General features: G+C 43.3%; 2 protein-coding genes and 1 pseudogene across 3 annotated transcripts; 1 reads left to right on the top strand and 2 right to left on the bottom strand.

The window, feature by feature from the left end:
- Positions 1 to 557: 557 nt before the first annotated feature.
- Positions 558 to 4,722, top strand: LOC308376967 (G-protein coupled receptor family C group 6 member A-like; the record flags this gene model as incomplete). Its single annotated transcript, XM_080853480.1, has 6 exons — positions 558 to 754; positions 1,013 to 1,331; positions 1,581 to 2,342; positions 2,468 to 2,686; positions 3,061 to 3,187; positions 3,488 to 4,722. 6 exons carry the CDS (start codon positions 558 to 560, stop codon positions 4,720 to 4,722), a joined length of 2,859 nt encoding a protein of 952 aa, XP_080709606.1.
- Positions 4,723 to 7,694: 2,972 nt separating this feature from the next.
- Positions 7,695 to 14,436, bottom strand: LOC308377750 (G-protein coupled receptor family C group 6 member A-like; annotated as a pseudogene). Its single transcript has 6 exons — positions 14,210 to 14,436; positions 10,591 to 10,897; positions 9,677 to 10,435; positions 9,369 to 9,587; positions 9,020 to 9,146; positions 7,695 to 8,863 (listed from the first exon to the last, which is right to left on the bottom strand). The product of its transcript is annotated as a G-protein coupled receptor family C group 6 member A-like (transcript).
- A 4,179-nt stretch (positions 14,437 to 18,615) lies between these two features.
- On the bottom strand, positions 18,616 to 20,784 carry LOC308377611 (protein yippee-like 5). Its single transcript, XM_080854333.1, has 3 exons — positions 20,620 to 20,784; positions 19,439 to 19,599; positions 18,616 to 19,124 (listed from the first exon to the last, which is right to left on the bottom strand). Exons 2-3 carry the CDS (start codon positions 19,577 to 19,579, stop codon positions 18,900 to 18,902), a joined length of 366 nt encoding a protein of 121 aa, XP_080710459.1. The 5' UTR covers positions 19,580 to 19,599; positions 20,620 to 20,784; the 3' UTR covers positions 18,616 to 18,899.
- Positions 20,785 to 23,549: the final 2,765 nt, after the last annotated feature.

The following is a 23,549-nucleotide window of genomic DNA, read 5'->3' as shown; positions in this document are numbered from 1 at the left end:
TTTATTAAGATCTGTTTCTTGTGAGTGTTGAGTGAAAAGTCCTGATCATAGTCACTTGGGATGGTGGTCAGTGAGAAGCCATTGAGTGTCAACATTCTCCCAAAGTAGCCCTTATTTGACTTTTTCCACATAGATTTCACAACTTCTTCTCTCCCTCTCTCTCCCTCTCTTCCTCTCTCACTCTCTCTCCCTCTCTTCCTCTCTCTCCCTCTCTCTCTCTTTTGTCCCTCTCCCTCTCTCTCCCTCTCTCCCTTTCTCTCCCTCTCTCCCTATCTCTCTCCCTCTCTCTTGTGGGGTGAAGAGCAGAGGTATATAGACTGTAATATTTATTTGTCTTGCATTTGCGGTTTCAGTCTGAAGACAGGTTGACAAACGAGGAAGGACATCTTTTGGGTCAGTGCCCAACTGGGCATAGAGTCAGAAAGGAAGCAACTCCCAGCAACTTCTTGTAAAATAAGCAGTGACACTCCCTCTGTTGCCACAGTCTGCCAGGAGTGTCAGAGGAGTGGATTACATTCACACTGAGTGGAACACTAACCCTGAGACAGTGAGAGAGGATGGGGGACATTAGACAGTGGTACCGGTGTTTGGTGATCATGGTGAGTGTGGGGTATCTTGAGTGTTCATGTTACACTGAACCACTCATGGCCACAAAAGATGGTGACATCATCATCGGGGGACTCTTCCCAGTGCACGAGAGTGTTAACTTCACAGACGGCAAAGACGGGGAGCCTTCTGAGCGAAACTGCACCAGGTGAGCAAGAAGTCCTTCACAAATAAGCATAGTGGAAACATAGGGACAGATATGAATGTATTTATAATAATAATAACAAAAACAACAATGATAATAATAATAATGATAATTATGTGCAAAAAAACTTTTAAATACTTTAACCCAACAGATTAAAAAAAAAAAAAAATCATTGATGGACAAATGTTTGCTAACAAAAAGTATGGTTTTGCAATGTTATGTTAGTATGTCTTAATTCAGACACCCTGTGTGTTCATCCAGATATTCTGAGTCTCGGCTGCTCCAGGCCCTGATGCTGGTTGAAGCCGTGGAGTCCATCAACCGCTCGCCCCTGCTAGGCAACCTGACGCTGGGCTACCGTATAGTAGACTCCTGCTCGGACGTCACCACTGCTGTGGCTGTTACCCAGAGGTACCTGGATGTCAACTCTGTCTGCTCCCAAGAAGCCCGGGAGAGAGATCGCTGGAACATCAGCAGTCACACCGGTCCCTCTAGACCCGTCAACGTTGTCATAGGAGGGTACCACTCAGAGATCTCCATCGCTGTGGCCAGGCAGCTGTCCATCAATCAAATCCCACAGGTAAAGCAAGTATTAGTGACACATTTTTTTTCTATGCAAATTAAAAATGTCACTTTTTAATACCATTCCCCTCTAATATACTAAAGTGGATGCATGATATAGCACCGTAAGAGTTTGACATCTCATTAGTAGAGTAGAATCCTTCAACTTTCCATAATGAAAAATATTACATTTCACAATAGATAAACAGGGTTATCTACACCATTCCCCTCTAATACACTAAAATGTCACATGATGTGTTCCAATCAGATCAGTTTCGGCTCCACCACAGGAATTCTGAGTGACAAATCTCGCTTCCCAGCTTTCATGCGGACAGTACCAGAGGACAACTTTCAGGCACAGGCAATTGTTGACATCCTGGTGGGGCATGGCTGGACCTGGGTGGGCCTGGTGACCACTGATGGGGACTACGGCCGATATGCCGCCCAACGCTTCCGGCAACACGCTGAGAAACAAGGCATCTGCGTAACGTTCAGTGTGGTGCTGCCAGATATACTCGATGACACTGAGCTCGAGGATGGCATCAGAAGCACAATCAAGTTTTTGGAGGACAATCCCAAAGCCCGTGCTGTGGTGTCCTTTGCAAAGGCGGACCACATGATGTACATCATGCAGAAATTGACACCGAATGCCACGGGCCGAGTCTGGATCGCCAGTGACAACTGGGCCACTTCTCAGCGTGTGCTCCAGAACGCCGACCTCACTGATGTTGGGGTCGTTGTCGGGGTTACCTTGAAATCTGCAAAAACTGCACACATCGAGAAGTATCTGGAGGGCCTGAATCCCGACCCGGATGCTCACCGGAACAACACCATGCTGCAGTGGTTCCTGTTGGAAGAGGGCAAGGGCAGGGGCATGGCTCAGCCCGAGCTGGGAAAGACACTGAAGAAGAGCATTTACCCATACGCCGTGTTCAGTGTGGGGCTGGCGGTCAGAGCCATAGCCAATGCCGTGGCCGACCTCTGCGCAAACAGAGACTGCACAGGAGGGAAAAACTTTAAACCCTGGGAGGTGAGTCAACCCAGCTTTCTGAGCTTACTCTTTCCATGTAGATGTTGGTCTATTTCAGTTGATTCCTCTCTTAATATGTATGTTTGCCTTTTTTTGTTCTTTTTGTTGTTGGTTTGTTGATGTAGCTGAAGCACGCCTTGAGGAAAGCTACCTTTGGAATAGATGGAAATACGTACAGCTTTGACAAACGTGGTGACCTTAATTCTGGGTATGACCTTGTACTTTGGAGGAAGAACAAAGAAGGTGTGGGTGTGGATGTGCATGACATCGTGGCTAAGTACAACATCACCTCTCGCAAGCTGTACTTTGTGGAAAATGGACAACAGAAGGTCTTCAGCTTAACAGTAAGTAAAATTAATCATCTTCCTCCAAAGATTTCTATATTTCACATAATGTAATTGTAAAATTCATGTAATTAAATTTAGGTTTAGAGTGTATCATTGCATAACTACTAAGTTCTGCAACTGTTTTGTATATTATTCTGTTATTAATGCAAAATGTCAAACAAAATGTAGCAATCACGGTTACCTTCAAAAAAATGTTCAGCAGCTACATTTTTTTTTGTGTATTTATCAAATGTCTTTATTATTATATTTTGTAATATTTAAATCTCTTTTTTAATTTCAAATTTATTTCATTTCTGAAGTGAATTTATGAATCTAATCTAATTTTCCCAGCTTTTGGTAAATGTCTTAAGCACTGTTTCTTTGTCTCTCAGGGAAATGTAACATCCAGGTGCTCTGACGACTGTGCATGGGGTTACAGGAAGGTCGTGAATAGGGATAGGCCTGTTTGCTGCTTTGAATGTACCAAATGCAGCAACAACACTTATAGCAATGAATCAAGTATGTACATGGCGCGCGCACGCGCACACACACACACACACACACACACACACACACACACACACACACACACACACACACACACACACACACACACACACACACACACACGCACACATACAAACACTGTTTATAGAGTAATGGAAAACTAAACACATACACATATACATATAGTACACATACACATAACCGCATTCACCTATATCACATTCACATGTACTTCCATATATATAATATGTACACATTACAATCCTTTGAATTAATAGTTTGTGTCCCTTTCCTACTCTTAACTGTCTGCAGGTGTAGAGGAGTGTATAAAGTGTGGTCTAAACCAATGGTCTGAGGAGGGCAGCATCATGTGCCTGGACAAAAGAGTCGTGTTTTTCAGCTGGAGGGAAGATTTTGCGATCGTCTTGTTGTGGTTAGCCGCGCTGGGCGTGGTCATCACCCTGATTGTGCTGGTGCTGTTCCTGGCTCGGTGGTCCACCCCTGTGGTGAAGGCCTCTGTTGGGCCCTTCTCACTCCTGCTCCTCCTCTCTCTGCTCGGCACCTTCACCAGCACCGTGCTCTTCGTGGGCAGGCCCAACGACCTCCAGTGCCAGGCGCGCCAGGTGCTGTTTGGCATCAGCTTCACCTTGTGCGTCTCCTGCATCCTGGTCAAGTCCTTGAAGATCCTCCTGGCCTTCCAGATTGACCCCTCTGTAAAGCAAGTCCTAGACCGTCTTTACCAGCCCTACCTGATCATAGCAGCCTGTGTGGCTCTCCAGGTTGTTATCTGCTCGGTCTGGCTCATTTTAAGCCCTCCCCACGCCATCAAGGAGCCATACGGACCAGGTCTGATTCTCCTGAGGTGTGACGAGGGCTACTTCCTCTACTTCGGTCTCATGCTGGCATATAACGCCCTCCTAGGCCTGATTGGATTTGTCATTGCCTTTATGGGCCGGAAGCTGCCAAACTGCTACAACGACGCCAAATTCATCAGCTTCAGCATGGTCATCTACCTCATATGCTGGGTGGTGTTTGGCCCCGTCTACGCCCAGGCCAGAGCGGGCGTTTTCCTCCCGGCGGTGGAGATGATCGTGATCCTCATCTCTGCCTATGCCATCCTCTGCTGTCACTTCATCCCCAAGTGCTACGTCATCTGCTTCAAGAGTAAAAGCAACACCCGTGAAGTGTTCCAGCGCAAGATATGGGATTTCGTCCACCGCAGCACAAGGAAGAAATCGTGCGACTCGAAGGCGCAGAGCACCTCCTCAGATGCACCTCCTTACAAGCACAGCTTCTCCAGTGACTCCTTCGGTGGCTCCTCTCTCAACAGCTCCCTCAACGGCTCCTTCAGAAGTTCCCTGAGTAGCTCGAGCTCTGAGCCCTCCCTGGGACCGAAGGATGAGAAGTCTTACCAAGGACGAACATCTCCGGAATCTGGCGTATTCGTCTTGCCTCTGACACCTGGTTTCCTGACACCAGAACCAAAGAGCTTCCCTGCTATCGATGAGGACAAAGGGGGTCAGGACGGACATGACAACATATCTTGACCTCAGTAATAACGAACTGAGAGATAGAGATGGTGACAGATTCCAGTCTACTCTGCTCATTGATGACACATTCAGATGTGTTCAATGTTCATGTGTGGTACCTGTACTTGCAAATATGCTTTTTAATTCAATGGTAATACACTTTGATAAATAGTAACAGTTTTCAAAAGGCAGCTAAATACCTATATTTTTACCAAAGCAACTTATTCATTTTATCTTGCACTATTTATACTTTATTTCACTGTAACTTGCACTATACATTTTATTTTGCACTATTCCACTATGTATACTCTACTATTTCTCTGGAAAACTGTTTTAAGGGTACCATAGCAGTGTCGAAAACCATATTGTGGCTTCAATACCTGTTTTTCTCACAGGTATTTCGCTAACGAGAGACGAATAAGGAGAGCTAGCTCCGTCCCCTGGTGCTCTGGGCGCAGCAAACATAGCTAGGGCTATACTAGGTTTAGTCAGTCTCTGAGAGGGACAAATTTGGGAGAGCTATCTCTGGTCCCCTGGTAGGCCTCTGGGCACGGCAAACATAGCTAGTTTGCCTCGTCGTAAGGAAAGTATTAGATTAAGAAAGGCAGAATCTATGAAGCAACACTAGGGTTCCAACTGAGCGAAACATTCCAAATCTTTTTACTTTACAAACAAGGCAGAAGGGTTTTATTGCTTTCATTACTTTTATAACGAGATTATAGTAATCCAAGAAGCCTATTGGAATATCAGGTTCTGATACGAATGTTGACAAATCCTATATTTGCCTTATTTCCTTCCATGCATTGCTTTTGCTGCTTGTTTTCATTGATTTTATGTAAAGCACTTTGAACTGCAACTGTTGAATGAAATGTGCTATACAAATAAAGTCTTACTTACTGACAGCTCATATGCTACCTTTCTTACTATTACCTTTTTTACTCACTCTGAGGTGATAGAGATGTTTGTCAAATTGTGTGAGAATTCGATGAGGGAAGTCAGCCTTTGGGAAGCAGTGGCCTTTCAATGCAGTTTAACACATCATGGGGTATCAATAAAAATAATTTGTATTTCAAATGTAGTGCTACAGTCAGTACTCAATCATTGTCCAGAGAAAAATGATCTGGTTGCAAAGCACTCGCCACAGTAGAACCACTGCAGCACTATATACTGTAGATTTAATGTAATGCAATGTAATTTGTTCTTTTCTGGTTTCAACATCGCCTCTGCCATGCTGTCCATACAAAGCATTAAGTAGATCACGCAAGAGGTATCGTGCCCTGTACCCCAAAGTTACAAAGATGCAATACCAGGCGCACCAGGCCATATTACAAGTCAGTCTACCACCAAAATTATTTTGAAGCTGACATATTTAAAAGCCAGAAATGAGATGCAAAACAAAGAAAGTTAATCCAGTGAAACTGAAAAATGGCTTTACAGCACAACCAGAAAAACTGCTTTGTGTTTTTTCAAGCTCAGCTTTTGATTGCAGTGCTCCTCACCTGAATAAGAAGAATAAAGGTGCTTGCAGAAAACAAAAAAACAAAAAACATAGAGAAAGGTGAAAATATACATGATAAAAAAGATAAAACATCATAAAAGTGAGAAGGGTTTAGTTAAACACACAATAGGGCACATAATACGTAACCTCCTGAGAACCAACCCAAAGTCTTGTGTCATCTGGAGTTGACTATTTTTAAGGAAATCACAAAAAAAAAGACACTTTTTTTTCTTGGTTCCCAGGAGGGTACTGTACGTAGTTGAAGTCCAAAAAGTTGTATAGTTTCTCCCTCTGGTGGCCAATACAGGAACTGAATTCACAGTCTGGAAGAAAGACTTGCTTCCTTTTGCTCTGACAATGTTCCCCAACTCTGAGGAGTGTTTTTTCCAGCAGGGCAATGCTCCATGCCACACAGCCAGGCCAGTAAAGGTGTGGATGAAGGACCACCACATCAGGACCCTGTCATGGCTATCCCAATCTCCAGATCTGAAACCCATTAAAAACCTGTGGAATGTGATCAAGAGGAAGATGGAAGGTCACAAGCCATCAAACAAAGGCGAGCTGCTTGAATTTTTGCAACAGGAGTAGTATAACGTCACCCAATAGCAATGTGAAGGACTGGTGGAGAGCATGCCAAGACACATGAAAGCTGTGATTGTAAATCAAGGTTATTCCACCAAATATTGATTTCTGAACTCTTCCTAAGTTAGAACTAGTTTTGTGTTGTTTAAAAGTGAATATGAGCATGTTTTCTTTGCATTATTTGAGATCTGGAAACACTCAATCTTTTTTGTTATTTTGACCAACTTTCATTTTTCTGCAAATAAATTCACTTAATGACAAGACTTTTATTTGAAATTTGGTAAAAATGTTGTCAGTAGTTTATAGAATAAAACTAAAATGTTAATTGTACTTAAACTCATACAAATAAAAAGTAAAACCAGAAAAACTGCCATTGTATATTTGTAAACACATACATATTCATTTATTGTTGCATTTTTCCAAGGTTGCCCAGCAATGGAAATTGATTACAGAAATAACATAACAATTACTTCAATTAAATAATTTTAATTTAAGCAATTATTTAATTGAAATTAAGATTTAAATTAACAAGTGAAATGCCTCATTTTTGAGCAAAATATGCTATTGCCTTTCTTTTCATTTGTGTACATTACATTACTTACTACATTACTCTACATTTGCCACAGTACTCTCATTTGCGTGTAACATACATTTGCATCAGTACTCTCTCTTGTGCGTAACATACATACGCATTATGTAATTATACATAAACTGTATAAAGGCTTCTGAGGGAATTAGTTAAATAAGTTAAAGTTCATAGTTATAATTTGTATTTAGACATTTGTGCTGCCTAGGCGGGTGTTCATCGTCTGATAACCTCCTATAAAGACCACATAGAGTAAATTAACTGAAATATATATATTAATATATGTATAATATATAAAACATATTTAGGCAGTAGATCTGTGCTTCAATTTGTAGTAGCACGCCTCACAAGAACCTTTTTTGTCCTGTTTATGAGGGAGCGTGGTGCTTCTGGTGTTGTTGGTGCAGGTGTATCAGTAGTTAGATGTGCGGTGGAGATGCCCGATACCGGCGTAACGCCATCAAATGTGGAGACACCATCAAATGACTCCCTGGGAACCAGTGATGTCTGGGAGCTTGAGCCACGGAAATGTTCCTCGGTGTCAGAGCTGTCCCTCAGTGAGATGCTCGGGGGTTCTAGGCTCGTCCGACAAGCATAGTTCCGCACGTCCTGGCGGAAGGCCTCCCTGGTGTTGCACTCTTTCTTGAAGCACATGGTGTAGCACTTGGGCAGAAAGAGCGCCCCGAGGATGCCATAGGCCGAGAAGAGGATGACGATCATCTCCACTGCCGGGAGGAACTTGCCTGGCGCAGCGTGGGCATAAATGGGGCCAAACAACACGAAGCATATGAGGTAGATGACTAAGCCGAAGGTTATGTATCTTGCCTCGTTGTAGCAGTCTGGCAGCTTCCGGCCTTTAAAGGCAATGGCAAACCCGATCAGAGACAGAAGACCGATGTACCCAAGCATGAGGCCAAAGAAGAGAAAGGAGCTCTCATCGCATTGGAGGAGAACAACACCACCTCCTTCATACTCCTCACTGTTTTTAGGAGGGCTGATAATAAGCCAGACCGTACAGATGGCCACCTGAACAGCCACACAGGCCGCTATGATCAGGTAGGGCTGGAAGAGTTTGTCCAGAATACGCTTTACTGAGGGGTCAATCTGGAAAGCCAGGAGGATCTTCAAGGACTTGACCAGGATGCAGGAGACGCACAAGGTGAAGCTGATGCCAAACAGCACCTGGCGCGCCTGGCACTGGACGTCGTTGGGCCTGCCAACGAAGAGCACGGTGCTGGTGAATGTGCCGAGCAGAGAGAGGAGGAGCAGGAGTGACAAGGGCCCAACAGAGGCCTTCACCACAGGGGTGGACCACCGAGCCAGGAACAGCACCAGCACCACCATGGTGATGACCACGCCCAGCGCAGCGAACGACAACAAGACGATGGCAAAGTCTTCCTTCCAGCTGAAAAACACAAATCTTTTGTCCAGGCACATGGTGCTGCCCTCTTCAGACCACTGACTGTCTTCACATGGCAGGCACTTCAACACATCTGTACAGATAGTTTCAGTTTGGAACAGGGTAGAAAAAAGCACATAGTCATGGACAGAGCTTAAATATCAAGATGAAGACAGTGTCTTAATGTATTTACAATACAAAAAAATGTATATGTGTGTTTGTTTGATTGTTTATATTTACATCCACTTACTTGAATCATTACAGAAAGTGTTGTTTGGGCATACCGTGCACTCAAAGCAGCAAACTTGCTTGTCCTTCGGTATGACCCTAACGCTTCCTGGATCACAGCTTGGGGAACATTCAGAGGTCATATTACCCTGGAACAACAGCATAAAGAAAGCATGGAGACCCTTCTGTTGAAGCCTGCTGATCCGTTCAAAAAGTAAATGATTTTTGGGTGGCATGGGTGAATTTCTGAGTAAAACTAGTAGTGATATGATAGATGCAGCGTAGTGTTTTTTTTTTTTTTGATGTTCTGGATGCGATATGAAATATCAAAATGTGTGTAGATGGGTAGGAAACTGTTAGATGTGAATTACCACAACTTTGTAGATCTTCATGTTGCCGTCATTCACAAAGGAGAGCTTACGGGTCTTGATTCTGTACTCGGCCACGATGTCAAGCATTTTCACCTGGTCTCCGTTCTGCTTCCAGAGGGTGACATCATAGCCAGTTTCGAGGTCACCATGGTTATTGAATTTGTATTGAGGGCCATTTGATTCATATTCAAATGTGGCTTTTCGCAAAGCACTCTTCAGCTACAGACAAGTTTAAGATGAAACCAAAAGTAAGGAGATATTATATGATGCTGTAATTGAGTAGAGGAAGAAGAGCAGTGTTTACTCACCTCCCAGGGTTCAAAGCGTTTGCCTCCTGTGCAGTCTCTGTTTGCGCAGAGGGCGGCCAGGGCACTGGCTATGGCTCTGACCGCCAGCCCCACACTGAACACGGCGTATGGGTAAAGGCTCTTCTTCAGCGTCTCTCCCAGCTCGGGCTGAGCCATGCCCTTGCCCTTGCCTCTCAACAGGAACCACTTCAGCATGGTGTTGTTCTGGTGAGCTTCCGGGTCGGGATCCAGGCCCTCCAGATACTTCTTGAAGTTCGATGTATTTCCAGATTTCAGGTTAACCCCAAAGACGACCCCAATGTCATTGAGCGTGAGGTTCTGTACGGCACGGTCGGAAGAGGCCCAGTTGTCACTGGCGATCCAGATGCGGCCCGTGGCATTCTGCGTGAGGCTCTGAAAGATGTACATCATGTGATCCGGTTTGGCAAAGGACACTATGACTCTGATTCTAGTGTCGTTTTCGATATTCTGGATGGTTTCGCCGATCACCCGTTTCAGATCCGTGTCATCAAGGATGTCCGGCAGCACCTCAGTAAAGGCTATGCAGATGCCTTTTTTCTTTGCATGGTACTGGAAGCGTTGGGCGGCATATCGGCCGTAGTCCCCATCAGTGGTCACCAGACCCACCCAGTTCCAGCCGTGGCCCACCAGGATGTCAACAATTGCCTGTGCCTGATAGTTGTCCTCTGGTACTGTCCGCATGAAAGCTGGGAAGCGAGATTTGTCACTCAGAATTCCCGCAGTGGAGCCATAACTGATCTGATCGAAACAAACCATCAAATATCAATTTACTTCACATCGTACAAATACATTGAATATAGACTAACTGTATAGAATACACCATTCGAAAGGTTAAACGTCCTGATTGGACAAAGGTACTGTATAACTCCCACCTTCATTGTCACTGGCTTTACCTGTGGGATTTGATCGATGGACAGCTGCCTGGCCACAGCGATGGAGATCTCTGAGTGGTACCCTCCTATGACAACGTTGACGGGTCTAGAGGGTCTGGTGTTGTTCCAGCCATTTCTCTTCCAGGCTTCTTGGGGGCAGACAGAGTCATACAGGAACCTCTGGGTAACAGCCACTGCAGAGGGGACGTCCGAGCAGGAGTCTACTATACGGTAGCCCAGCTTTAGGTTGCCTAGCAGGGGCGAGCGGTTGATGGACTCCACGGCTTCAACCAGCATCAGAGCCTGGAGCAGCCGAGCTACAGAATATCTGGATGAAAACACAGGGGCTGTCACGGAACAGATCGGGGACCACGAAAATTTCAGGAAGTTTATTTGCGGATTGATCAATACAGCACAGCAAACACAGGATGCAGATGGTACAACAGGGAACGTTCGTCCCGGGTGGAAAGTCCAGCCCAGGAGGGGCGCAGGCTCAAGGTGCTGGCTTAACTAAAGCGCGAGTTCACAAGAACACGTAACAGAAAACAAAGAGGCAACCTCTGACTGAAAACAAACTATAATTATCAAAACCTGAAGGTAAACAAAACACGAGTCAAACTCGGAAAAGGGGTAAGCTAAACTAAGACTAAGGCAGATAAACCAAACGTGACTGAGACAATTCCTTCTCGAAGAAAGCAGGCTGAGGTAATCCTTTGGGTGAGGTTGATTGCTCGAAGTGTAACGTGACACCAAACAATACCCGACACCGAGTGCAGGGAGTGTGGGGTATATGAAGGGCTGTGACAGGTGTGGGTGATTAGTAATTATCTGAGTGCAAACGGGGTGCAGGTGATCGCGGATGCAGGTGTGAATGATAAGTCCTTACGTGACTGTGAACGTGTTGCAGATGAGTGAGGCTAGTGGGACAGCTGTATGTGTTTGTGTGATTGCCGGAGTGCCGCTGGTGAACGTGCAGATTAGGGAGAGTTAGTGAGCTAAAGGGGGCGTGGCCGGAGCAGAGCTCCGCGGGGACCTGACAGGGGTTCACACCAAGGAGGTATTATAGGGAGGCCATGGATAAGCAGTGACCTCAGCTCAGGTGGTGCCAATGGGACTGTATGCACCCTGCTCTGGGGCACAAAACCTGAGAGTCAGGTACTGAAGGTGTCATATGAGGAGAATCCTTCTCCTTTATCTTATCCTTCTTATTTATCTTATCTGGGACTTAAATTCTCATTTAAATAAAAGTACTATGATTTGCAGAAATGTATATATAGTTGTACATAATTTAGCATTTGTAAAAATACCTCATATTTGTAATTTTTAAATCTGTAATTTTGTGTGTGAATTGTTGAATCTGCGTTTATGGATCATCCATCCCAGGCATTCATCCCATCTTCCACTGATACAAATGACATTTCACGACAAATGCACAAGCAAAGTATGATGTATATTTACAAATGGTATACGGATTTACAAAAAACATTTGAGAAATTACTCTCTCAGTAATTTTCCCCTTTAGAATGTATGAAATCAAAATTATTGATCACTAACAACATATACACTGTAATATAAAAAAATGCTATTAATTAGTAGTCTTTTCAGATTTTCAATGTATTAAGACATCACTTTTTGAACCAGTAGCTGCAGTTGCAGCAGAAGTCAGCAATAGCAACATTAAATTGAAGTTGGTGACACTTGAGTCGTGAGGACATGGACTTAGTGCCGTACAGTCCATTTTACACAGATTATGTTTATCATAGCCAATAAATATAAAATTGTTAGCAATGTTCTACATTTCATGGCAATAAGATTTAAAAACTTGGAATGGAATTGCATTCAACAAAACCATTCCATTAACAGTCATTCAGCAGACGCTTTTATCCAAAGCGACGTGCAAGGGAGAGAACAATGAAGCTACGAAATAACTACAGAATTCAGGAATACCTCCGTGCTTTAAGGTTCCATGGCAGCATATCTCATTTCATAAATGATGTGTGTGTACGTCACATAGATACAATTATCTCACTTCCTGGTCAGCTATTTTTAAACTGTTTTGCTACAAACCATGCCAAACCAGTTCATGTTTCATGTGTTTTGGTCACTATCAGGTGTAGGATCTACAATGGAACATCACCTCTACTATCATAGGAAGTATAAGTATATAAGAAAATGTTGTGTACAGTTTTTAAAGAAGTATTCTACTGTCAACCTCCTAATTAATTTGAATTCATCTGTGTTTACAACTAAGTGAATCCATGTTTTGTCATATCCATATTTGGTAGCTGGTTTAGTTTTGTAATATAGGCTCAGTCATAGTTCATTTTCCCATTACACTATTCTGTACTTTGGTAAGTGTACCTGAATGCTATTTAGAATGCTAGGAACTGGAATTCTTGACAATTCTCGATTTCAATATGCTTTCACAGAAAACTATTCTTATCCATATTGTACTGTTTTGACCTATAGTGGCTTTTAAACATTTTCAAACCCCCTGAAAACCATCACCCTTTTCATCACAAAAGATTCTTACACAAAATCCCCCAATCTGCATTTGTATTGTTAGCCTTCATGCTCTAGAATCAGGCAAAATAAATAATTTGTCTGCTAACTTAAAAAAAAAAAAGTAAACCTGAAATACACTACTACTACACCACTACTAATACATTTACTACATAAGTATTCAAACCCCTGTACTTTTAAATGAGTTCACGATTAAGGCAGATAGAAAATTGTTCACAAATTACTTTTAATTTAGTTACTTCCTATGAGTGGTTAGGGTAAGAAGGGATCTCCTTCTGGATATAAAAACACTCTGTTTAAGGGTCATCAGCTAGGATTTGAAGTGACAGAGTGAATGAAGATATATTTCAGAAGGATTCAGTCAAAGCCATCTGAATGAGAATCATCGGCACAACAGTCCAGGACTACAATCCCATCCAGTGGCGTAACTTAGTCACAACAGGCCCAGGTGAGGCTATTGACGGGCCCTAGTCAGTGGCGTAAGCAGTGGTTCCCAAACATTTTACAACCCCATACCCTTTTTTTGTCATGTTTGAAACCGCCACCACACCCCTCCCTTCGCACATACTGTATATATTCTGCCTAAAACACTTGTCACTGTAATTTTTTCCCTGAATGTGGGTACACATAAGTATTTTTTGATAATGCAACTTGGCTATTTAAACTATTTAGATTGAGATAAATACATTATGTCTATGGGCCCCGGCTGCGGGCCCCCTAAACCCACGGGCCCAGGTACGACCGCACCTGCTGCACCCCCTAGTAACGCCCCTGATCCCATCAACCTAGATGTTCTACATACATTCTACCAAACAGAATGGGGGAGACACAGTGGAACAATGTGCAAAGCTGGTACTCTCTCACTTCAAAAGACTGTTATTGCTGGGCCTCTCTGCCAAGGATTCATGTATAGGAGTTGAATACAAACTGAATATTTTAGTTTTTCATTCATTTATTTGTAATGCATTTATATGTGTTCACAGTGACAATACTGATTGGAAAAATATCTGTAAATACTGTATGGTCTGTAAAACAGATTGGTGGTGATAACTTTCAGGGCGACTGAATACTTTTGCAAGCCACCGTACCTGTAAGACTCGTAACGGCATATTCTCACCTGGTACACGTTCGGTCGGACGGCCTTCCATCGTAGTTGTCTTTGAAGTCGACGCTTTCGTGCACAGGGAAGATTCCGCCGACGATGATGTCGCCATCCTTCGTGGCCACGAGCGGCTCAGTATAGCGTGAACATTCTAGACTCCCCCATGTCGCCACTATCACCAAGCACATGTAGCACAGCACAGCACAGGTTGTCATCGCTCAGCTTCTTTTTGCACATCTCATCGCTGGCTCTTGAGTCTTCTAAAGGTTATTGGGCTGCCAGCCACTTTTCATGCACCACTACAGTCCACACCCGCCCACAACCTCCTGGCTAATAATAACACCGATCTGAGGTAATTCTCTTCTTAGGAAAAAAGGCAACTGTCTGCTTCCGTCTTCTTTGAGTCATGATTTGTGGTGAGTCCTTATCAGTGAACTGATCTCCTTTCCTCAAACATGTTGGCATACCAGCTGACGCCTTGCATCCAAGCTATGCTTAAGTATCAGGCCTCACCCTCACTCATACCAGTACAGAGCATCGAATACACATTGTATTGAATATAGCTTTATTCTCTCCTGACCACAGCAACGTGTATGTGTACTCTAAACACAAAACACACACACACACACACACACACACACATTCTGACATCTGACTTACATTAAGTATGTCACTGGGTGTATGCATTTGCTTAAGAACCATAAACATGACCTTAGCATTCATAGACACACACTCATTGTTCTGATGGCATGATGGCATTATCGCAAAATTTCCTGGACACATTTATTTTTCCCTGATTGAGTTACATTTCCTGTCAACTGAGAATTCCACAACACACTTACCCAAAGCTACGTCAGGAGGATTTCCTCCTTGCTGGCATTGACACCACAATAGATGTATACCATTATATTATTACAATATATTATTATTATATATGTATATTCCACAAGATATGACTACTGTAGACTACCACTTTGGCCTTGACTGAAAGCGTTGATTTGTGCAAATGCCAAAGATTGGTGACAACATCAACACTACTGTGCCCTGCAATATATGGTTCATGTAGAATGAACTCCCACTGAACAGAACTCATCAAGGGTGCCATTCCCTTAGAGCAGAGCGGTTAGCAGTGGGCTTTGAGATCCAAGAGTGTGTCAGGGAATAGTAACTCCCAAAATAAGGGCCCAAGTGTATTTTTTGTTGGGGAGCTGCGCAAGACACAAAACACTCTAAAATTGGTCAAATCTACACAATTCTAAAATGTCCTCAGGGATAAATAAAGTATCAATCTATCTATCTATCTACAATGGACTCCCAGACTGGCCAGTGGGCCAAACTGCAGCGTATCAGAGGACCTCTCTCTCATCTTCTCACACCAAAAGCCCTCTATTGTGTGTACTCACAGCAGCGCCCATTAGCATTGTTAGTTATACAAGTTATGAGTTAGTTAAACACATTCTGACATCTGACTTAACAAACAAAACAAACAAGGCTGACTTCAGTCAGTTTTCATTGCCACAAGCGACACACACATGGATTTTATGTAGGCAACACAGGACACACACACACACACACACACACACACATGCAGGCCTGAGGTCGCTGTGAAATGTACACTCTGGATTTCACCCATCCTGGACTGTCCTTCCTCCAAGACCCTCCAGGAGCAGTGGGCAGCTTTTCAGCGCCTGGGGACCAAGTGAACCGTCCGTCTCAGGAGAATGTTCTGATTTGCATGTTTTTTCTGTTGGGGTTCTTATTGGAGGAAACCCCTTGTGAACACGGGGATAACATGCAAACTCCACACACAAAGGCCCGGGAGATAGCCCACCTGAGCACTGAAGGTCTGGGGAGGACCTGCCCCCCAGAGCCAACAGTGCCCCGTGCAGGAATCAAACCCATGACCTTCTTGCTGTAAGGCAGCAGTGCAGCACCTGAGCCACCGTGCCACATTACAATAGGTATGTCACTGGGTGTATGCATTTGCTCAAGAACCATAAACATGACCTTAACATTCATGGACACACACAAATTATTCTGATGGCATGATGGCATTATTGCAAATTTCCCGGAAAACTTTATATTTTCCTTTTTGAGTTACATTTCCTGTTTACTGAGAATTCCACAACACAATTACCCAAAGCTACGTCAGGTGGACTTCCTCCTTGCTGGCATTGACACCACAATAGATTTATATTGTAATAAACCTAGAATGTAGTCAGGTTCTTTTAGTTGGGAGAATGCACACATAACGAGGCAGCACAACGGACTTTAGAAATAGTAAACAGTCTTTAATGTTATACAAGTTACTCAATTCATACAGCTACCAGTTATGCCGGATAAGGTCAGGTTACTAAAACAGACAGTAAGCCTCAGTGCTACTTGACTGAGCGACTACCCCAATCAATTCAACACCCCCACTTGCTCTCATACAGTATACAGGAAAAATTTACAATAATAATAATCAAAAAGAAAACAATCTGTCACATTTGGCGTTTGTTTGGCAGCTTAGGCTACATTCCAAAACGTTTTCTAAACTTCTCAAGCTAAACTTTTTTGCACATGTACATATTTACACTCACTATCCATTTCAAAGTTGTAAAAGGTATAGACATTCTTGAGTAGTCGCAGCCAAAGCCATATATTCAGCTTCACATGTGGATAACGCAACTGTTGGCTGCTTCTTTGATTTCCATGTTCCATGCCACAAGTTTAAGTGCCTCTTCACTTTTCTTATAGCATAAATCCTTGTTGATTGTGCATTTCAAGTATTTCATCACATGTTTGGCCGCCATCATTTGTTGTTGTTTTCACCTTTCACTGTGGTGTTATTTTATCCATGTCCTCTCAGCAATGATTATGTTCCACGTTCACTCTCCTCCACCCTCCCGCCTTAACTCTTACACATTCCCTCTCTCGCTCTTACTCTTACTATCTTCCACTCTCTCTTCATGTCCCCTTTATTTCTCCCCATCTCATCTCTTTTTCACTCATGCAGGTTGGGTTTATTTTCTTTGCAATTGATGCATTCATGGTTTATCAGGTTTTTTTGGTCACTTAATCATATTTGGATTAATTGGCAGCCAACCTGTTTATTCAGTTGTTGTTATTATTTACAGTTTTACTCATTGATTGATTCCCATATTACATTCAGTTTGGTTGATGTGTGTAACGTTTAAGTAATAAACTGTTCATTCATGAACCATCCATTTAACTCCTCCTGTGCAATGCCATTAATGTGCCACTAGCTTATATTCTGCTTGCTAACATTGGAGGTCATTTCATCATTCCATGGAGTCTGATTGGTTGTGGTTTCCGCAATATTTACAACTCTAATGCATTCTTCTGTCCCATGAAGTTTAGACACGCCTAAACCTTCCAGCCTGCCGTTTTTCCGTCGATTTGGTGACACTTTTGGCTGTCTTGCAGCTGTCATCCTGACATAGAAGATAAGCATTTTGGATTAATTCGTTTATACATTACCTACACTGCATTCACGGCACATACACTGTATATGCTATGGGTTGGCACTTTATTGAGCCTGTCATTGAAGCATCGCCACGAGGCCAGTCTGTCCTGAAACATAGGCACATTTTAAGACAGCCGGTATCTGCTCAAGTCCTTTTGTTTCTAAAGCAAGTTGTTCATCGCTCAAACACAGTCTGCTGAGAAACTGCGGACACCAGACATCTTTCCAGCAAGAACACATTTATTAATGAAAACATTAATACAGGAATTGACAGTAAACCACAGTTAGACAAATCAAATTACTTTAGAGGTATCACATCTACCTTTACCGATAACAGCATTTTGATTCACTAAATACCATTAGGGACAGTGAGAGAAAAAGAAAGAAAGAAAGAGAGAAAGAAAGAAAGAAAGAAAGACAGGGCTCAGGTCCATTTCTGGTAAATGATATGAGCGCTGGATGGTAATGTTGTCCACGGACGAAACTGGTGATTCAACACCTGTGCTCTCCTCATGCAAGTACCATGGAGAGCATATGCACAAGAAGACAGCCAATCAGAACCAACAGGCACAAGGCAGCTGGGCGAATGGAATCCCTCATGTCTGATGCATGTATATACAGCACACCATTACTGGTCCTTGACCAGACGTGTGGCAGATCTCTAACCAACCTGCACAGCCTGGTTCTTTTGAGACAGAGCTTGTGATTGGTCTCATTCTAATGTGAGCACTAGGAACGAAGTCCTCTTTGGTGCGACTGTGACACATCATGAAGAGTCCTAAGGAGACTATGACACGAGTCCTAAGGAGACTGTGACAGATCATGAAGAGTCCTAAGGATACTGTGACACATCATGAAGAGTCCTAAGGAGACTGGGACTGTGACACATCATGAAGAGTCCTAAGGATACTGTGACACATCATGAAGAGTCCTAAGGAGACTGTCACACATCATGAAGAGTCCTAAGGAGACTGTGACACATCATGAAGAGTCCTAAGAAGACTGTCACACGTCATGAAGAGTCCTAAGAAGACTGGGACTGCTGGTCTCAAGCCAAAGTCACTGCATCTCTAGTCGCACGGATATAGAAAGCTTACACACTGGAGGGTGGCACTGAAGGACACTGATCTTCGCACTGGAGTGTGTGTGTGTGTGTGTGTCTGTGTACAGTGAGAGCATTTCAATGGCAAGCTGAGGGTTAGGTCAGATAAGGATGGCTGGGGTTGGGGAGCGGACTCAGGAGTTGTCTGAGGGCACGTGCTCCTCGAAGCCCTCGCTCTCACGCACCAGCGCCCGCTCCAGGATCACGCGGCCCTCCTTGTAGCGCTGGCTGTCCTCCGTGGCGAACTCGTAGATCCAGCCCAGCTTGCTGTTGCAGTTCTTGCAGCTGACGTCTCGCACCATGTGCCGACCCGTCAGCATCACTCGGTCCTGCACCTCACTGTACTGGAGGTTCACCACCTGAACAGGTAAATGTGCAAACACAAACCTCTATGACACCCCCCCCCCACACACACACAAACACAACATATTCAGACTATTCAGACAATTAATCCAAATACTCTGAGGGCTCTGTACTCCATCTTAGCTGTTGTTGCGCGACATTTCACTGGTTTAAATGTTTAAATCCTGACTTATGTGAGAATTTGTGTGTGAGAAGATTCTAGTTGAAACAAAGAAGGCTATCCCAAAGGCACAAGTGAAAGTCTGTGAGTTTTTTAGAGAGAGTGTGTGTGTGTGTGAGAGAAAGGGAGAGAGAGAAAGAGAAAACAAACCTTGTTAAATAAGAAAGCTCGTCCTGTAGCCCCTGTGAATCGTGTGGAGATCAGCTCGGAGCGGTTGGTCAAGATGGTGTCACAGTTGGCACATGAAAAGAGGCGTGTCCCACCAATGTGGTCCAGAAAGATCCGTCCCATGGTCCTGTGTGACGGGGGGGCTGTTTTTTTATAGGGGGTGATGGGTTAAAAAAAGTGTTTGGGTTTAAAAGAGAGATCAGAGACACCTCTATATAATCACTATATTTTGGTTTTCAGAATCATTTGTATACTGCTCCATGTAAAAAATAAAAAATAAACTTTTTAAGCGACGATCGGTCAATGGCCTCAGTCTCACATGTGTAATGTTTTCAACTAACATGAAACCCCTAGATGAGATGATGTCGTTCACGTTTGCTGACAGGGCTTTCTGTTCAACCACTCAGTAAGGGCACAGTTCTACATGAATCAAGACCGATTCACTCAGTGAGCTAAAAATGGTGATAGACCAGCTCTGTGGTCTTCATGTAAGCCAATCAGCGCAGCACTGCCGGCCCGCAGACTAAAGCGGCAGCCAGACAGAAGCGTCTGGGTTCGGCTCTATGACAAACCTCAAGGGAAAACATAACAGGCGATACGTCTGCTGCTATGCCGTCTATGCGCAGGGATGAGAAAACGTGGGGGGGGGGCGCAGTCGTCGGGAATGACAGCAAAACACACAGTCCAGATGAGAAAAACAGCAGTGCACAAGCAGTCGTAACCTAGGTGACGAGAAGCAAATCCACAACTATCACAGCCTTACTAAAGATTACGCAATCACAATAACCAAATGATTTCAAAGCGTTTTTTCGTCGAATTTGCGTTTAGTTTGTATGCCATTCAGCAAAGCAGGAAATACAACTGCTACAAACTAGGCCAACAGAGGGTGAAAGTAGTTTGGTGACACAGCAGATGTTTAAATAAAGCTATTTCAGTGTGAATAGTAACTGCGTCTGGGAAACAAATAGTGAGACTATTCATATTCATGTTATTCTGTCTTCTACTAAACAGCTGCGCTCAACATCACTTCATAATAGTGTATATAGGCTTCGTTTTGATATACTCTTGAGTAACACTCGTATCTGCCTTAACATGTTATTGCGAAGTTGACAAGGAAATGCTGACACCTTTAGACAGCAGCAACAATGTGCGCACAGGCTCACCTTTTTTTGTTCTTGACTTCTGTGCTTCGCACTCTGTTGACCGTAAAATATCTTTCAGTGGTTCGCGTTGGGATTCTTGCAGTCTGCTGAATTTATTGGGTTTCTCCTCGATAGAATGTCGTTGCTTCACAGGGGCTTGCTTTCTTTAAAAAAATCTTATCGTGTTGTTGCTTTGTTGTCTGTCTTACAGCCAATGTCAACATCCGGTATAATGACTCCGCCCGCGCTGCGTGTCGCGTGCTGGTGTTTTGCTTGTGCCTCTGCAAACGCTAGAGAGCGCGATTTCGGTGTCTGGCTTCAGCGACAGCCGCATATTGCTCATGCATTTGCAGTAAAACCTACGGAAGTATTCAATAGATACAGTTCAAAGTGTGTCAAACGCCTTTGTTTTAGGCAATCTTTTACAAACTAACTGACTTACAAATCAGATGGCCACTTCTTCTTATAAACAGCAGAGTGCAAAGTTGGTCTCCATCACATTTTGACCTTTAGATAGACTGCTTAATTGTAGAGTTGATGTACTCTGTTGATGTAATCTGTTGATGTACGCATAATTGCAGACAGGAATACCTCTTCTGCCTGGCTATCCAAACATATCTATTTGATGGGCCAGTCAAAAATAAAAAATAAAATATCTACAAATGTTTTTAATAAAGTCTGATTCTGCCACCCCAAAGGGTACATCAGGCGCCCTCCAGGAAAGTGGCCAGTCCACCCCTGCCTACTGCACTCAGCTCTGGTCAAGAAACTGTTGTCTTAATAGAGCTTTCCCTTTTGCAACAGCAGAGATGTTCAAGAAAACCTTCTTATCTTCTTATCGAATCTTATCAAATCTTGTGTACTTCCAAGATAGTTTGATTAAGTATGATGGAATCAAAACACCATGACAACCATGACAACACCATGACACCAAGACAGCATGAATCTTGTGTTAAAAAACTAATCATTTTATAGTGTGTGCTTATTTTAGTGTGACTCTTAGTGATACAAAAACACATACTTTGCTTAGATGTAAAAGTTTTTTACCCTTTTTAACCCAGTTTTGGTAGTTTAAGTGCAATCTTCTCTACCTTCTTGATATAGATAGTAATGACTGCAATACATTGATAGTTTAGTTCCTGAAAGTGTGGTTATCCTTTCTTACTAACTTTGGCCTAGGGGTTCACTACTTCAATATATGGTGTCTGTGGAAAATGACTTGAATTTATTTTGTTTTGATTGATGTGAAATGATATTGAAATGTATTACATTGTAGATATTTGAGCTTTCACCTGAGCATGTAGTTTCATTGTAGCTATCATAATATTAATCCAGTTAGCTTAAACATTTACATTTAGTCATTTAGCAGACATTTTTATCCAAAGCGACTTACAAGGATGTATGCACATTTTACATTTTTTTTTTTAAACATCTCAAAAAGATCATGCTTCCAGTGGCTTAACTGTCTAATTGGTCATTTCTGGTCATTTGACTGTGATGGGCACTTTGTTCCAGTGGGGCAGATAAGATTTGCTCTGAGGAGAGATATCGCTGTGTGCCTATCTAGAGCTCAGGGTCAGGGACAGGTCTTTCATAACACACCTTTGAGCAATCTACACCTTGGCACCATAGTACTCAGCAGACTGTACTGGGAAGTAGTCTATGAGTCGGAGAAAGCGCTGGCTCAGGTGCCCTGTGAGCTATGGTCTGAGTTTGATTTGATTTGATTTGATTTGTTTATTTGATGAAGAGGGACAGTGTACATTAATAAACATTAAAATGTAAATGCACCCAATTGTAGCCAAAAGGCTAGTTTCCATTGGCAGTCCCCCTGCCAGAGTGAAACTGGCTAAAGATAGGGAAGAATTACAGCATAACATTGGGGAGGTGAGGAGAGAAAAGACAACACCCAAACTATGCTCCTAGAGGAGTACAGTGTGGGAACAGTAAAAAACACACCTCAGCACATAAGCACATACAACTCACAAACAATACATACATGAATTAAAAACACCAGAGCTACATGAAAAAGCTGCCACTTGAGTTGGCGCTAGGGAAGGAAGACTTTCATCTCAACACATATGATCAGTTATCATGCCTCCATGTGTTTCAGATCACTGTTGGATTCTCCTGGTGAATTTTCTGTTTGGGTGTTATATCTGAATGGGGAACCTCTCCGTCATCATTCACCCTGTACTACAGGATGTATACAAACAAACAAGCCTTACACCCAGGCTTACAAATCCAACTCCCCTCATGAAGCGTTAGGGTTAGTTTGCCCCCTACAGCTCCAGGCTACCGCCTGTTCCATCAGTGTGTTAAGGACATGACATTACAAAAGAGTCTGCTGTTCTGTATGTTGTGGGTCTAACTCAACGAAACACTGATGAAGGAAGGTGTCTGTTTGAAAACCCCCTGTGAAATGCCACAATGGAAGCTTTGTTGTTGTTGTTGTTGCTGTTGTATCCTGCTGCTCGGGTACTATGGTTGGGAAGTCATGTTGTGTTCGGCAGTTGTTGTTGTTGGCCACAGACAGCGCCTGTACGGATCCTTGGTATAACATGCGGCACGTTGCGTCTGTCACCAGCTAGAAGTGCTTGGTTGTTAAGTATGTACCTGTGACACCTTATTTCCACCTTATTTCTTTTCCAGGGTCTTCTTGCTCTTCTTGCTCAGTGGCTGTTGGTCGAGATGCTGCATCATCATCAAGGAAGAGCCATATGTTCCAGATCAAATGACTCAGCAGTCTCCCAGCAGAGTTGTTGCTCTGGTGTAAACAACTGATAAAGTGTCAAAACATCAGTGACAGATCACTCAAACTGGAGAAATGCTTTAACAAAACACGGGCAACCATGCCATAGCAACACGCTCCAGGCACGCTAGACAACCGCAGAACATTGGTTTCCAGATCAAATGACTCAGCAGTCTCCCAGCAGTCTCCCAGAGATTAT

The sequence above is a fragment of the Sprattus sprattus genome, assembly GCF_963457725.1.
Source record: "Sprattus sprattus genome assembly, chromosome: 16".
NCBI lineage: Eukaryota > Metazoa > Chordata > Actinopteri > Clupeiformes > Clupeidae > Sprattus > Sprattus sprattus.
The sequence above is the reverse complement of the archived record's forward strand: the minus strand, read 5'-3'. Positions and strand labels throughout refer to the sequence as shown.

Bases quoted from the DNA above. Each gene is read 5' to 3' on its own strand.
- LOC308377611 (XM_080854333.1), bottom strand. From the start codon at position 19,579: ATGGGACGGATCTTTCTGGACCACATTGGTGGGACACGCCTCTTTTCA. The intron at 19,125-19,438 runs GTTTGTTTTCTC...TTACCTGTTCAG, and splicing joins GAGCTTTCTTATTTAACAAG to GTGGTGAACCTCCAGTACAG.